Source organism: Spodoptera frugiperda, chromosome 19, assembly GCF_023101765.2.
Source record: "Spodoptera frugiperda isolate SF20-4 chromosome 19, AGI-APGP_CSIRO_Sfru_2.0, whole genome shotgun sequence".
NCBI lineage: Eukaryota > Metazoa > Arthropoda > Insecta > Lepidoptera > Noctuidae > Spodoptera > Spodoptera frugiperda.
In genome coordinates this window covers 4,989,150-5,006,790 of record NC_064230.1, presented here as the reverse complement: position 1 = coordinate 5,006,790, position 17,641 = coordinate 4,989,150, and the positions used below count along the sequence as shown (strand labels likewise).

General features: G+C 34.1%; 1 protein-coding gene and 1 long non-coding RNA gene across 2 annotated transcripts in view; both read right to left on the bottom strand.

The window, feature by feature from the left end:
* Window positions 1–459: 459 nt before the first annotated feature.
* LOC126911897 (uncharacterized) overlaps window positions 460–17,641 on the bottom strand; it is a 141,158-nt gene continuing 123,976 nt past the window's right edge. The window contains exon 3 of the long non-coding RNA XR_007706405.1: window positions 460–947. This is a non-coding gene — a long non-coding RNA (uncharacterized LOC126911897). The remainder of the gene's footprint in view (window positions 948–17,641) is intronic.
* Window positions 5,328–8,372, bottom strand: LOC118282250 (uncharacterized). The gene is made up of 3 exons (XM_050701043.1): window positions 8,226–8,372; window positions 7,616–7,807; window positions 5,328–7,324 (listed from the first exon to the last, which is right to left on the bottom strand). The coding sequence occupies exons 1-3, from the start codon at window positions 8,337–8,339 to the stop codon at window positions 5,993–5,995; spliced, it is 1,638 nt and encodes a 545-aa protein (XP_050557000.1). The 5' UTR covers window positions 8,340–8,372; the 3' UTR covers window positions 5,328–5,992.

The window sequence follows — 17,641 nt, the reverse complement described above, 5'->3', positions numbered from 1 at the left end:
CGCTGTCTCGTTTGTAGACAAATTATATTATTAGGTACTTGAATTTGTTCCTCTTTGAAAATGACGTGATAATTAAAAATCTATTTCCCCACAATGGAACTATTTGTCGTTCTATGTGGTAATTCCATATTATATAACTCAGTATTTCCAAGTAGTTTGTAGTCTCACAAACAACTACTTTTTAATACTTCCCACTTATGTTTAAAACATAAGAATTGTGTTGAAGACAACCATTAAGAAACTCTTTAAATAATCTATATTGTAAAAGAATTGTATCGTCGAACAGAGAATTGTGTAATGTTGATGTATCTTTTAAATAAAATATATTTCATACCGACAACATGCCCTGTAATGGCGAGTACATAAATGTATTCTAGAATTAGTATTTACAAGATACAACAACTGAATGTTGTTTAATTTATATTTGTAGTAGTCGTAGTGTTAAGCCTTTGGGTGCGGGATCATACACGCCCATTAACTCGGCCCTGGGGGGAGTAGAGTCACCTTCTCTACTCTTCACTTGGGCAATTCCTGTCTGGCGCGTCCATGTCGCGGGGGTGGGCATCTTACACTTCAGTAGGCCGGAGTGTGTAGATGGCGAAGTTCAGCAGGGACCCAGTCCTGCGGGGTATAACGCGGAACCCGTGCCCAGGGTTACGGGCGAAGACTTCAACAAGTGGTGGCACATCGCGAGAGCTACGATGTCCAGGGAAAATGCATCATTGTCAACCACGAGCATTCTGTCAAGAATGTACGACTGAGGAGGAGGATGCTGCTCTACGGTCGTTCTACACAAGATATCCTTTTCAGTATTTCATGTGATGTGAAATATATATTACATCAAAGAACAACCATCAAGAAACTCATTGAATAATGTATAATCTTACTTTTGTAATTTCCAAAATATTGAGTTTATAACATGAGAAGGTGTTTGAAATGACTGTCACCTCTCGATTATATTCGATCAACTTTGTATCGAAGTACGACTGTCAAAAAACTCGTTAATTGACGCCTCATACAACTACAATTTCAAAATGTGTTATGTACTTTGTAATTAATGTTATGCAGTATCCGTCATAGCAACAGCAATATTAATATCGATCTTGTTTCGAAGACAACCGTCAAGAAACGTTTTGTATTGCCGTTATATACGTACAGCAACATTATTCCAAATAGGAGTATAGTTATGAAGCATTCTCCGTTTTGTCTTTGTCTGTGTTGTAAGTGGACAGTAAATTTTGGAAATTCAATGAATTTTCCCGATAAGGTACTCAATCAGTACCTACTTCCAAGTGTGTTTTCCTCTCATTTGAAATATTGTAAGAGAGTTGTATCGTATTGAACACAACCGTCAAGAAACTTATGTATCTGCGTATGTTCATGTAAGAACTAAATAGTCTATATCGATATTACAATCATTTCCAAAAATGTTTTCTATTACTGTATGTGTCTATATCTAGAAAAATATTTTGCGCGTGCTTTCGCATGATCAGCTGTTAGCGGCTAAAGTTCCAAAATACTGCAGTCGGTAGTATTTCTCCATAAAGGAGTATAAATACAAACACAATGTATGGATGTGTGAAATATTTCTTGTCTCAGAAGTCGTGCCCGCATTCGGGCGCATTGAGACTTACCTAGTCAGTATGTGCAAGTGGTTACGTAAATATACAAAGTTGTGTCGAAGACAGTCAAGCAATGTGCTAGTGACAACCGCGCTTGTTCTAATGTGTGCGTCGATATATGTCGCGTGAATTATATATAGTCTTTATATATGTCTTAGTCGTCATATTATGTAAGTGGGTTATCCATGTGTAATATCTCAACATTTCATGTTATACAGTAATATGTATAGAAAGACAACTATCAAGAAACTTATTGAGTGATTGTGAGTGTACTTAAGTTTCCCCTCTTGTTTTGTTACCATCCGACTACACACAGATCATTTATTTCTATATAATAAAAAAATGTCGTTTCGCGAGGTCATTCCTATCAATATTTAAACTGATAATGAAATATACAAGTTCCACGGATGTTTCAGACTGACATGACCTAGTCAGTACCTGCAATTAGTTTGCAGTCTCAAATGTTTCCTACGTATTTAAATAATACGAAACTTTACAAGTTGTATCGAAGACAACCATCAAGAAACTAGTTACTCCAGAAGGATTCTCAATTATAATATCTTCTGTCGTGAATTTTTCTACGAATATTTAAATACTATTTCTCCACTTGGCACGCCATTAAAGTACTACTTCCAGGTGTCTAGTATAACCAAGTATTGTGTAATCTGTAAACATTTAATGTAATACAGAACATATTTCTGTACTATTTGTATTCCATGTCTCACGGTCCGCTACAAATAAATATTTCCTACACATTTCATGACTGAAATGTCGTAAAAGAGTTCTGTGAAGGACAACCGTCAAGAAACTTCTTCGTACTCTATCAAATGTAAGCAGAGTTAAAATATTTTCCTGTATTTCAACTGCGATTCCTCTACTTGTATCCAAATCCACGTCTCATGAAGAGGTTGTTCTATGTGGACAATATTTGAGGGACACGCGAAAGTGTCCGCTTTTGTCAATTTTAATATTGATATAAAACTATATATTATGAAATTCATATTCCAATTTAAAGAATAATAATTGTTATATTCCATGTCGTCAATACATTCAAGCATACAATTGTATCGAAGACAACTGTCAATCGAATGAGCTTCACGCTTGTTCTAATTGTGTGCGTCGATATATGAATGTACATTGTCTGCTGAACGTTGTAATATTTTTAAGTATTCCATGACGGGTCCGCAGTCTTAATTGAAATATTTGTCATCTGTGTGTGATATAGTTGCACAATGCACCGACAGATGTTCATTATGCTTGTCTCCTGCAGTTGTGCGTCAACATTACGTATTGTATGTCCGTATTGTGCGAGTGCTGGTTAGGTTTAGTGCACGGGCTGTGTGCTCGTTTCATATTATCCAAAGAACGAATAATTCGTGTCGTCCAAACTTCACAAAGCTGAATGTTGTCTTCTGTCTGTGTCTTGTGTCTTATAGCCATCGAATGAGCTTCACGCTTGTTCTAATTGTGTGCGTCGATATATGACTCAATAATTTTTTATCTAATTATAGCTTTTTCAATCACAATTGATTGCACGTCCATTTGTATTTCGATACAATTCTCTATAAGTCAGCTAATGTCACTTATGGAGTGGACAGTCCACGATATCATGTCACTGTTTGCGATTCTGATTATAATTCTACAGATTTGGGAAATTGTATCCCATGTGTTATATTAACAGGTTTAATGTGGCATGTTGATAATTATGTTCCTATATCCGAATAGTTGGTAGTCTAATAAAGGACTACTAACAAATGTTTCCTTCGTATTTACATAATGTGAATAATTTCTAATGTTGTATAGAAGACAACCGTCAAGAAACTCGTTGAGCAGTCTATGAATTTAAAAATCATGTTGGGGTTTTTCGTTTTGAGGATAAAATTTGCGTCAAAAGGATTAAACACAAAAAAGATATAGATATAAAACGAATAGAAGTATAATGTTGTATATAACAATACGCCTGGATGCGTACATCTCAGGAACTCCCTCCTTGTTATCGAGACGGAATGTTGAATATTCCATGTCCGATCATCTGTGTTTGTTTTAATTGTGTGCGTCGATATTTGTCGCGTGAATTATATTATTGTGGTTTATTCAATAACTCATTTCGGTTGTATTTTTGGTAATATACCGGAATAGTATTTAGAATAATTGTATGTGGGGATATAGGATGACAGTCAAAATGGTCATTGTACCTGGAGCATTCATATTGAAATGTTTAATATTTAATGGAATGTATAAATATATGTTCCTATGTGTAAACGGTCTTGTAAACGGCTACTGACTAACGTGTCCGTCGCATTAATTAACATTATGTCGAGCAACTTGTGCAGTTCATGTAATGAAACTGTTACGCTCAGTGAGTCTGTAAGTTTGTATCGAAGACAACCGTCAAGAAACTCGTTCATTCTACTAAAAAGTGCCTCAATAATTTATTGCTTTACTTGCTTTCCAGCATGGGAACATCTCCAGTCTACACTGTTCAGGGTATCGTCTGGTGGATACCCTGAACTAATATTTATTAGTAACGGTATTAGAAATGTTACAACGATGGTATTAATTATTAAAATAATACTAATCATAATTTAGGGATACATGCCCATTAAAGTCTTTCTAAGAACGCCTTGACGAAATATGAACAAGATTTTCCCCACTTACAACTATTTGTAGTTCTGTGTGACATTTATATATTACATTATTGTATTGATCATATTTAATACTAGCTGATGCCATGGAAGTGGTTTTTATACGTGGTTTTTATTTATCTCTCGAGGCACATTCGGGCGTCCGCTGAGACTTACTCAGTATTTCCAAATAGCTGGTAGTGTCATGTACAGCTACGTAAATAATATTTCCTATAATATTATTACGTTCTATCGAAGAACAACCGTCAAGAAACTCGTGTCTGGAAACTTCTTATGCAATTTTTTAATTCAATTGTTCTTCTACATGACTTTTCTATTTTGTATTATAAAAAGGACCATGCCCATATTAGTATGGAGCTAAAAGTCAGCACTGTCATGCGATGCCCAAATTGCAGCCCTATGTCATATGATAGCCTTTTAATAGTATTTTTATAATATCTAGATTTTATGTCATTTAAAGCTCCGATTCACAAGTAATTCTATATTAAACATGATAACTTACTACTGATATTTTATATGCATTGTATCGTTTACGGACAGCAATGCTATTAGTTTTTTATTAGGAACTTCATGATCATCACTTATATTTAAGTATAAAAGGACACTGATCTGGCCTACGTCTACCTACTAGTCTTGTTTCCATAGTATAGTGTCAATATAAATGTGAAAACGATTAGGTTCGATGCAAAACTTGTACTCGAGTAAACAGAACTCAATATGGAAAGAGACTAATGACTCACAACAAATGGGTATTTTTGATGAGATTATAAAAGCATATTGTGATAAAATAGAACGGGTTGTATTAAACTATATTTTTATATTTGACATCAATTAACTGCTTGACTTAAAGGCAAATAAAAATACCAACATTTGTATTAGGTAGGTAATGTCTGATCTGTAAGCATTTACAATAATTATTTTATTAACAGATCTAATACTTAGGTTGTTTCAATTAAATGGGGTAAAATAATGTTCTCTGACTGATAAAATACTGATCTATTGCTGCATTCAAGGTTTGTGGCGATTGAGTACAAGTTTCGAATAAAATAAAAAAGCAGTATACGTGTTAAATGTTTTATTCTTCAATTACAAGTAATATATTGTCTAAGAATTATGCTGGCGGCGATATATTATCTTAGTGTCTAGCCCAACCCAAATACCATATTATGGCCATAACGTGGCAACAGCATCCCACTGTTCTGTTACCCACGAGACAGTTGCAACAGTAACCTAATATTGCATCTAAGCAATTACTACTCGAGGGCTGAGTGTCAATTAAAATATACGTAAAATATTTACGCCGACCAACATGGCGCGACTGGATTCGACCCCTTAATAAATAAGGTCTATTTCCTCCAACGGCCGCAACCATTTCTTCAGAGTGTTCCAGCTCAGGACATATTTCAATTTCATACAAGCCATTTTGTCGAACATGTTCGCCATAATATGATCGTGCTTGTTTTACCTGATATGGGCCCAATGCGAAAATAATCAATTCTGAGTAACTAAATACGGGAAATATATTTAATTGAGGAAACCTGCCGTCTATGCGTCTAAACATAACCGATCGCCTGTTTAAATTATAATTTGTTACAAATTCTGCTAAGTAATTAGGAGTATGTTGATACCTCAAGGCTCTTTCTATAATAAGAGAAGCATCTGGTCGATCTTGAAGCGTGGGGTGAAATCTGTTAATTAATGAAGCTGCAATTTTAAAATCACTCATTAAATGTGCATGAGCTCTATTAAAAAATCCTGGCGAAATAATTTAAAGTCCCTTTTAAATCGTCCGTTGACTACTTCCACTACCCATCGACATAATGTCACTAATCGACTTTTGTTTGCCTGAATAGTTGTTAGTTGTCGTTCTCCCTCATTTAATGACTCAGGCTTCTGCACATTATAATTACAGGCCTCCAACAGTGGGATCGCATCTCTGAATCCTCGGTCGAGTATAAATACATCTCCCTCTCTGTAAAATGATCGCATGGGTCCAGATTCATCAGTAAATAAATCTTTCATTATTTCTGCATCGGTTTGAGTGGCAGCATAAGGGCCGATCACATCAATAATGTGCCCGTCTGTACACACACAAAGAAATGGTTTAACGAGGTTCACATATTTGTGTAAACTATAAGTTTCCTTTTGATAGAAATAATTGGAACTCTTTTCAATATATATGTAAGTGCCATCACATATTGTGATTGCAGGTCTGGTTTGATCAGAGCCATTTGGATTGCCAAACAAAGCATTTGGAATACTCAGATTTCTTCTTATGACATCTTCTCTATTAAGATGCTGCAATCCAATATGTAATGGTACAAAATGTTCCATAAAACATAAGCGTACAATGTTCATGTGCCTCTCCATAGTTGATCGAGGTATATTAAATAATGAAGACAATCTCTTGTTACTGTCCCCTGTCCTCATTTTAATTAAAAAGATAGCCAAAGCAGATTTTGGTAATGGTACCTGATTAGCTAAAGGTAACTCATTAAATAAAATAATGAATTCAGACACTTCCAGTCCAGTCCAATAATGGCATATGTGGTTGGGCATTTCTTCAACACATTCAAAATTAAATGTGACAGTTTTTTGTTTTGCCATATTAACTAAATCTTCTATTTGATTTATACTAAAACTTGATATTGAAGATAATTCATGCCAAGTATTAGAATACAAATGGTGATGGCAAACACGTGAATACCGGGGCACATAATAGTTATAATCTACAATTAACATATTTTTAATAAATGTTGGTATTAAATGCATAGGTACATAACCGCAGTCGGAATAAATGCAGTGTCTTGATGTACTAGCAGCTCTCTTGTAATGAGGTAAATTGACCATTCCAACTGATCTCTGGCCCAGCTGAGAGGCAGAAGCAGGTGCAGGTGCCGGGACAGGGGCAGGTGCCGGAGCAGGGGCAGGTGCTGGAGCAGGAGCAGGTACAGGTGGCAATTGTGGTATAGCCATTTCTCGTTGAGAATCTTGTTCAAATTGTCGGCTAGCTCGCCGCCAACAATTATGACAAACAGCATAGCTATCTCTTCCATTCTGAAAATATTTATGATTGTTAAAAATAAAGCAGTGTTAAAAAATATAAAATACACAATCTCTTGATTTACTAAGTTGAATAAACAATATAATGCAAATTAAGAGAGCTCTGACATTTATCATACTTGAATATATTAAAAAAATGCATAAAATGATTGTCATTGTAAAAACTATTACCACTGATATAGTTAAAAGGATTATTTTCCAAATTGTTATAATTATGTGTCATTACCATTAATCATATTCAATGTAAGTAGTACTTAATAGGTGTTTAAGGATTTAGATAAATACCTGTACTGATCTAATCCATGGAAAAAAATCATATAATGGTCCATTTTCTTCGAGAGAATGAAGTCTAGCTTCATTCAAAGAACAGCCACAGCCAGCACAGATATTAGTATGACCTAATATTCTAGGTGTGTTTACATCAGCATTTTGTAAGAATACATAACATGCATGACATATTACATCTTCCATAGGGAGCTGAAAACAAAACAGTCGGTGTTAGTAGGTCTCACATACCATAAGAAATGATTAACTAAGAAAACAAAAAAAATATTTTACACGTCCACGATAAGAGTTGAAGTTCGACTGTATTAAGTAATATATTTTTCTCGCAGTCACGTTTCAAGTTATCGTGCATGCATACCCTATACAAGGTATAGTTTTGAAGTTGCACGATATTTCAGAAGGTAATTATGTTAGTTATTCTGAAAATCAGTTAAAATTAGAAAAATAAAATAACAAGTATTATAAAGTATTATTGATTTTTGACGAAGTATCGTATTTTTACATAATTATTTATGAGTTTTATTACAATCTTCTGATATATTGTAGTTTCAAAACTACACCGTGTATAACCGTCCTGCAGATTCTGAATGTATATAATAATGATACTTACATATTCAATTCTCAGCCAAATAGACAAGATAATTAGCAACTCTTGAGGCAAAGTTGTAACAACATGCCTCTGTATGCGTTGAACGCGTAACCCACAGTTCAAGCAACGCAACATTTTGTGTCACAAACGAAAAGTCCAAATCACAAAACACAACGAAGTCCGTATAAGAAAAGCCGAAGTCACTGAATAAAACGACACTATCAATATTCATAAAACGTAGCCGAAGTAGATTTTAAATTGAACGGAAAAGCACAATCGGAGTAAACGTAAACACAGCAGCAGACGCAGAGTGAATGAATGAATCAGTGTTGCCAGTCTTAAAAGATGTTAAAAAAAATAACGTTTCATATTTTTTACTAGTAAGATAATTTACATGCGGTTACTTATTATGAAGTTAATCTTACCGATAGTATCATTAATATACAAATAAAACAGCAACACTATAATACTAGTTTATCATTATTCAAAATAATTTGTAAAAACACAACGAGTGAATAAACCGGCCAAAAGACATGATTCCAGACCGTGATAAATGCAAAAACCATGAATGAAACATTATTCTGTCAAAAGCCCCGATCGGTGGTCAACAAAAAGTCGTATTTTTTTTATTTTTTATCCAGTGCTTCTTAGGACTTAAAATTAACAATTTAATTCAAATTTTTATTTATTACCTCAATCTTATAATTTACTTTATCTGGGCGTTTCTGGGGCAAAAATGGGCATGGTTCTTTGAACATAGAAAGAAACTCTTTACATAGTCTATACAACAGACTGTCCAAAGAATGAATAGTTCGGCTCAATCAGACTCCATGAACTATGTCCTCTGTCTGTGTCTTGTGTCTTATAGCCATCGAATGAGCTTCACGCTTGTTCTAATTGTGTGCGTCGATATTTCTCGTATCAATTACAATATTGTATTTTATGTATGCTGAATATCCCGCTGGTATACGTAAGTATTATAACAAACTTCGTATTCGTAAGTTAAATAATAAAGAGGTTATATCAGTCACATAATGTTAAAGCATCTTAAATCTTGTATCGAAGACAACCGTCAAGAAACTCATTAGTTCGTGAAGCTAGCAGACAAGTTTACTTCTTCATTAGTAAAGCAATATATTTGACTTTAATCGGGATTAATCCCGACAAATTACACAACAAAATGTTACTTTCGTGTTCATATAATAGGAATATTGTCTAAAGTTGTATCGAATACAACCATCAAGAAACACAATTGTCCTTAATGTTTTGATGAAGGTGATATCTAAATCTCGATATTAAAATATCTGCTAAAGATGTAACAAACGTTGATCTCGTTTAAAATATTTATATCTCCCTCTGTCAATCTGTGTTAACATACTGTCTCAGTAATTTAAAGTAATTTGACAATTAACTGTCTACCGCTAGTTCTAGCTGACGTCGATTTTAATTTTGTCGATGTCTTCGACTAAGATACAAGTATAGTCAGCTTGTAAGGATTTATCACTCGATTGTGATATCAACATCATATTTTATAAACATGTGAATTAATGTTGAAAACGTAACAATATTTAATTACTCAGTATTTCCAAGTAGTTTCTAGTCTCACAAACAACTACTCTTTAATATTTCCCACTTACGTTTAAAACATAAGAATTGTGTTGAAGACAACCATTAAGAAACTCTTTAAATAATCTACATTGTAGGGTTGCTTGTATTTTCCCTCATTTCATGACAAGATAAAAGTAAAAAAGACTGTTGTGTGGCTTGTGTTGAGTACAACCGTCAAGAAACTCGTTGTGCAGTCTATGAATTATATAAAAATAGTTTTGGTTTGTTTATGTTAAATGTCCCGATGTTTGGCCGCTATCTCGCCTTCATCAAGAGGATCCTAAAAATATAAAAGTATAAAACGAATAGAAGTATAATGTTGTATATAACAATACGCCTGGATGCGTACATCTCAGGAACTCCCTCCTTGTTATCGAGACGGAATGTTGAATATTCTATGTGCCACCAGGCCGCGCCTGTTGTAGTGTGCGATGAGAGTTCAAACTATTTCCTAAATATTAAAGTCGTCGGTATTTGCAGCACGAATTATTGTCTTTATCTATGTCGTCTCACTCATGTCCATGTTTTGTGTCCGACAGCTCATTAATCTTTGTATTCCTATAATCAAATGTTTCATGCGAAATATTTGTTCACAAGTAAAGTGGAACATTGCAGTTCCCACAATGAAGTCCTCACACTCTTGTAAGAGTTACATCAAAGACAACCGTCAAGAAACTCGTTGTTCTAGAAGCCGGCAATCTTATTCTGGTACAAATTTTTCGTATTAAAAATATTTCCCCACTTAGAAAGTCATTGAAGTGGTCGCTCCGTGTGTACTGCGGAATGTACATGATTTAACTTCTTCATACTTAATGTCATTGAGAGACAATGTATTGTATTAAACATTGAAAGTTCCATGGATTTGTCCATTTGTCTCGACATACATTTGTCAATAAATATTTCCTACACATGTCGCGACTGAAATGTCGTAAAACAGTTCTGTGAAGGACAACCGTCAAGAAACTTCTCGTCTGTCGTCGTATTTATATTTAGGTAACTGTTTATTGCAAATGTGATGTATGACAAGTCTCCATAACTATCTCTCATGTACAACAGGGGTTTATAAAACTACAATTTACCCTAATTGTAACCATTGATTGTAAACGTGGTATTTATTTACCTAATTCATTATCTGCTCATGTAGAAAGCTGTACTATATTAAAAATCTAATGGATTTTGTATTTTCAAAACGTTCCATGTCACATGTTCATATATATCCTATACAAAGTAGACAGTAGTAGTGATAGTATGACCAAAGTATTGTATAATGTTGTGTCGAAGGACAATCTGTTAAAAAACATACAAATGTTGTTTTAGTATTCTTTCGTAATTGAAATGGTCAAAGATTTCAAAGACAACCGTCAAGAAACTGTTTGTAAATTATACTTCGCGTCACGAAGACTAAAATATTTCGACACCAGCAATTTATACTACGCTAACTCGAAATTTGGAAAAAACTTTTTTTATGCCAAGTTGCTTAAAATGTGTGTTTACATACGTCATAAAAAAATTGAGAAGAAATATGCAAAAATAAGAAAGTTACAAATCTTATAAAACGCTAAGTAAAGGTACTTTTTGAAATCACTCGATTTATATTACGCCAACTATTATTAGCGGAGTGTGCGCGGGGATCACTTTGGTCAAAGTCCGTGCAACACTGCACTAACTCATAGTTAGCGTAGTTTAGTGCGTTCGTGTGTAAACTTGTTCGTTTGTAAAATGAACGACTTAGCGACTTTTACATAGTAAATACTTATGTGTTAACGTATAAATTAGTTTATTAATGGTACGTTGACTATTATTTTTGTGAGTAAGTACATGTTCTTTATAAAATATTGAAATATGCATCAGATGATTGATCATGCACTACGACGTCCCGTACTACACTACGCTAACATAAGTTAGACGTGTATAAGATGTAAAATTTTTTTGATGAATTACGTTTATATACGGCTAACTTGCGTTAAATCAAAAAATAGAAATAATTAAGAAAATATAAATATGAGATATTACAATGAATAAATTAAATATTAAGCATACCAAATTTCAAAAAAGTATCTTAATTAATGTAAAAGTTATCACGTTTTTCCCTTTAAACGCCTCTACTGTAAAGTACGCTTTTTGAGTTAGCGTAGTATAAATTGCTGGTGTCGATTTGTCATAATTTTTATTAAAGTGTTTGTGTTGATCTTTTCGCAAAATGTACAGTACTAATGTACTCTAGTAGTTTTAACACAAACTTACTTTGTACTATGTAAAATATGTCCGAGTGAGGAGAGAACTGTGTAATGTTGATGTATCTTTTAAATAAAATATTTTTCATACCGACAAAATGCCCTGTAATGGCGAGTACATAAATGTATTCTAGAATTAGTATTTACAAGATACTACAACTGAATGTTGTTTTATTTATATTTGTAGTAGTGGTAGTGTTAGGCCTTTGGGTGTGGGATCATACACGCCCATTAACTCGGCCCTGGGGGGAGTAGAGTCACCTTCTCTACTCTTCAATTGGGCAATTCCTGTCTGGCGCGTCCATGTCGCGGGGGTGGGCATCTTACACTTCAGTAGGCCGGAGTGTGTAGATGGCGAAGTTCAGCAGGGACCCAGTCCTGCGGGGTATAACGCGGAACCCGTGCCCAGGGTTACGGGTGAAGACTTCAACAAGTGGAGGCACATCGCGATGGCTACGATATCCAGGGAAAATGCATCATTGTCAACCACGAGCATTCTGTCAAGAATGTACGACTGAGGAGGAAGATGCTGCTCTATGGTCGTTCTACACAAAATATACTTTTCAGTATTTCATGTGATATGAAATATATATTTAGATAACATATATGTTACATCAAAGAACAACCCCCAAGAAACTCATTGAATAATGTATAATCTTACTTTTGTAATTTCCAAAATATGAGTTTATAACATCAGAAGGTGTTTGAATTAACTGTCACCTCTCCATTATATTCGATCAACGTTGTATCGAAGACAACCGTCAAGAAACTAGTTAGTTCTCGTCTTGTCTTCTGGTTTACATTTCCATAGCTTTGAGTAGTTCTGCATTTCTTAAATGTATTAAATGATGTTGTCTGTCAGAGACAGCATCGCCCGGTGCCGTTATAATCATAATAACGTATAACAAACTAAACTAAACAGCGACTAATGGTCTAAACAGTATAGTCTACGAACTTATGGTCTACACATCAATTTGTATAACATTTTGCCCTATCGTAAATTGGGAAAGCAAGAATGCTGTTTACAATTTCTACTGAAACAAAACCTATCTATGGGTTTATAATAAATATTGTTTCACTATCACAAAGTGATACTTACCAAGTCATTAATTCCAAGTTGTTTGTAGATTTATGAACAGCTGCTTTTAAATATTTCTCACATCATGTTTAAAACATAACAATTGTATTGAAGACAACCGTCAAGAAACTCCGTGCAAACAATATTATTCAATATTTAATGAAGAAGTCCCTGGATATGGATATTTTCCTATCGTATAGTTGTCGACAAAGTCTCACACAAAATGTGGTGTTTATAAATCAGTATGTCCAAGTAGCTTGTAATCTCATAAACAGCTACTTACAGGGTTTTGTGTTTGTTCTGATTGTGTGCGTCGATATTTGTTACGTGAATGTTGTGACTTCAGTCTGACTTTTTTGCACATGTAGTTAAAATCTATAACAATTACATAATGTGTCAGTATTTCTAAACAGTTGGTAGTTAACTGCCACTTACAAAATAATATGTTACTTTCGTGTTCATAGTGTTCATATAATACGAATATTGTCTAAAGTTGTATCGAATACAACCATCAAGAAACTGTATTGAGCCTAATGTTGTCTACGAATGTAGTTTTCGTGTGTACTAATCTTTAGGTAACTAATTGACACAATTTTTCAATATGTTTTATTCGAAACCGAGTTAAGACTCTCTCTCTCTCTCTGCGAACATCGCAGCTCGATATAAATCAACTACTGCCGACGAAGTCGCGGGCAACAGCTAGTATACGCTAAAGTAATGTCCTCACGTAGCTATACATGTGTGCGCTACATAATATTTCGGGAATAAATACTTCGTCTAATGTCCTTTGTGGAGTCTAATGTGATATAAAACAATAATATCTACACTTAGAACTGTGTCGCTCTAAGTGGTACGTTCGTGTTTAATGTGGTGACTGGAAGGAATGTCCCACAGACATCATGTTCCTCAGTTAACCGTCAAGAAACTTTCTTGTCTTTTCAAAATGTAATAATTATAACTATCTTTTCTTTTAGTACTGGTCTTGTGGAAAACTAATATTTCTCTCTGTGATCATCGCAGCACGATATGAATCAACTATTTCCCCACTTAGTGGTACTTTCATTGAAGTGATCTTTCCCCACTTATTACGTGTGGTCGCTGTAAGTGGGTAGTTCACATTATAATGTTGAATGTTTATTATAATACAACAATCTGCTACTTACTAATATTTCCTGTAAGATATTTCATGATCAAAGTATTGTATTAGAGTTGTATCGAAGACAGCCGTCAAGAAACTCAATTGTAGGATTTGATTCATTGTTTAAACTATTGTGTCAGCCAAGTTAACATATTTCCCGGCTATAATAACTATTATTCCCACACTGCGAGACTGTTTGTGTAATTCCATATTTAATTACTCAGTATTTCCAAATAGTTTGTAGTCTCACAAACTACTACTCTTTAATATTTCCTACTTATGTTTAAAACATAAGAATTGTGTCGAAGACAACCATTAAGAAACTCTTTAAATAATCTACATTGTAGGGTTACTTGTATTTTCCCTCATTTCATGATTGAAATATTGTAAAAGAGTTGTATCGAAGACAACTATCAAGAAACTTCATTGTATTGTTATGTAAATCATCGCTAGAGACTAAAGGTAATTCTACGTGTTCATTAAAAAGAGACAACAATAACATATTTTTTTCTGTCCTTGTCATTTCAGCTCTGACGTCATTGACATGTCAATTGTTTTATATTTGTATTGGAATGATGAACTGTGTAATGTTGATGTATCTTTTAAATAAAATATATTTCATACCGACAAAATGCCCTGTAATGGCGAGTACATAAATGTATACTAGAAGTAGTATTAAATATTCCCTAGTAAAGTAAAGAAGTGAAGTTCTCTAATGAACCTTCTTTCTCAGTGATGTCTTTTCCGGAATATCCATGTGTAATATCTCAACATTTCATGTAATACAGTAATATGTATCGAAAGACAACTATCAAGAAACTTATTGAGTGATTATGAGTGTACTAAGTTTCCCCTCTTGTTACCATCCGACTACACACAGTTCATTTCTATATACTAGTGGTCGCCTAGTGGTCGATATTCGACCATATACGATTTAATTTACAATACCACTTAACATACGTTCAAGGATAATTTTTATTTAACTCAAACTCAAACAAACTCTTTTATAAAACTCTTTTCATATGAGACGTGAGAATATCATCGCAATGTCTATCGATTTTGACGTTTTGTCAAGTACGATCAGATACTATGCATGTGTGTGTAATGTTTTATTTATTGATTTAATGTACTTTATAAGCATTATTTTTGAAAAATATTAGCCTTCTGTACTTCTCCTACACATAAACTATAAGTGTACCAAATTTTATACTCCTACGTCCGCGCAATTTTCGTAAAAAGCTGTCTAAAGTTTTTGCATCACGTATTAATATATAGATTACACAATCAGTATATAAAGGATCTGCCGAAGAGTAACCGAATATTAAGTCTTTGTCACTTGTGTCATCCAGACTTCAAATACCTACATGTTGTAGTGTTTCCTAGTCAGTATTTCCAAGTAGTCGGTGGCTCCAGCTACTTACTACTCTTTCCTACATGTTGCATGATTACAACATGAGTGTTGTATCGAAGACAACCGTCAAGAAACTACAAATACATTCGTGTGACTTTTATATAATCATTCTTCGGAATTATTTTTTTGTGCTGGGTGTCGATATTTGTCTAATGAGCTATATTGTCTTCATCTATGTTATCAGAAGTAATGGCTGAATGTTGAACGGTCAATGAACTCTTTAAATATTGTCCTCAGAGACATTCAAGCTCCTGATGAAGTTTCTCTAATCAGTATGTCCACTACTTACATGATATAATACAATTTCCCCACTTACAACTATTCGCCGTGCTAAGTGGTAATTTTATATTTCAACGGGTAGCGGGTTCGATTCCCGCACGGAGCAACTCTTTGTATGATCCACAAATTGTTGTTTCGGGTCTAGGTGTCATGTGTATGTGAACTTGTATGTTTGTAAACGCACCCACGACACAAGAGAAAATCCTAATGTGGGGTAATGTTTAAAAAAAATGCAGACATTTCTAACACATTTAAAGAATAAAGTATTGTATAAAGTTCTATCAAAGAACAACCGTCAAGAAACTTGACAACTAATGAAAAGCAAAAACGCTTATGGGTAGTTCTTCGAAATTTGATTCTTCGACTGATTCATATGGCCAAAATTTAATTCCACTTTAAGATCTGTAACACGTGTTCATATGAAAATAGTTAAACCAAATAACGTATATTCGAATGAGGGACTCGTTTTAAAAAAATAGTTTTCGAGATATCGACGTTTGAATATTTTCTGCCCAGATGAATCAGAAATTGTTACAGATGAATCTGTTGAACAATTTAAAATTGTATGTAAATGAGCTCTGTATTTATTTTAATTGTTAGCATACCATTTTCGAGTACTTTCACACAGAGAAGTCACGAGCATTCATCATCACGCTTGCTCAGGGCAGATTAGCAATTTCAGACTCATATTAATACATTCCTCAAAAAAAAGTTTTAAATTGTAGCTATAACATTTATAGCTAAGTTAATTTGAAAATAAAAAAATGGACAACGCAACAAGAGCATTATTTTATGATTCATATGCGGTTTTGACCATACAAATCAGGCACAGATGAATCAGGATTTTGCTTACAATCATGCATAACTCATCGTATATACAGACTTCAATCTTATAATTTTTCTACACGAATGTATAACCAAAAAACTTCACACGAAATATAGATTGAAGTTTTAAAACTGTAAAGTAAATTTTATAAAATAGGCATTGTAATCAGGATGCCATGTAAACCAAACACAGATGAATCAGATATTTACCTTAGTAACACCTGGATCTAAGCCAACCAGCCGCACGTCCGCCTCCTAGCTTGTCCGTTGCACGCCTGGTTTCCCTCCGCACAGGAAGCCAGACTCTCATTATTAATACCCGACCAAGTATGGTCATCCGTAGCTTACGCCATATTAATCAGTATTTTACGCCGGACACTTCTTATTTATTTATTTATAATCATACTAACATAGTTATAACGAATGCATAATTTTTTTTGAAGAGGACAACTCATCTCCTATCGATGTAATTATAATTTATATTGAAGTATCAAAGGGAAAATGCGAAATTGACTACTTTGTTCCGGAAAATGGCAAACGGACACACCATATGAATCAGAAGAACAAGCTTTAAAAAAAATATTTTGTACCTAGACTGCAATTATTTAAAAAATATTATTTGTCCTAGTAACTGATATAGCTAAACTATACTAAAAAAAATATTACATGCCGTTTTGTTAGTTGGTTTCAAAGATATTCCCAAAGACATCGAAAATTTTGTCTCTGAAGAACTACCCTTATCCCAATCATCTCTACTGTCCAGATCCAGGTTTAAACACATTTTAATGATTTAAAGTGATCATTCACATTGAATATTTCTCAGATGTTTACAAGGCGAGGGGCCATTCTTCATTTTGTCGTCTT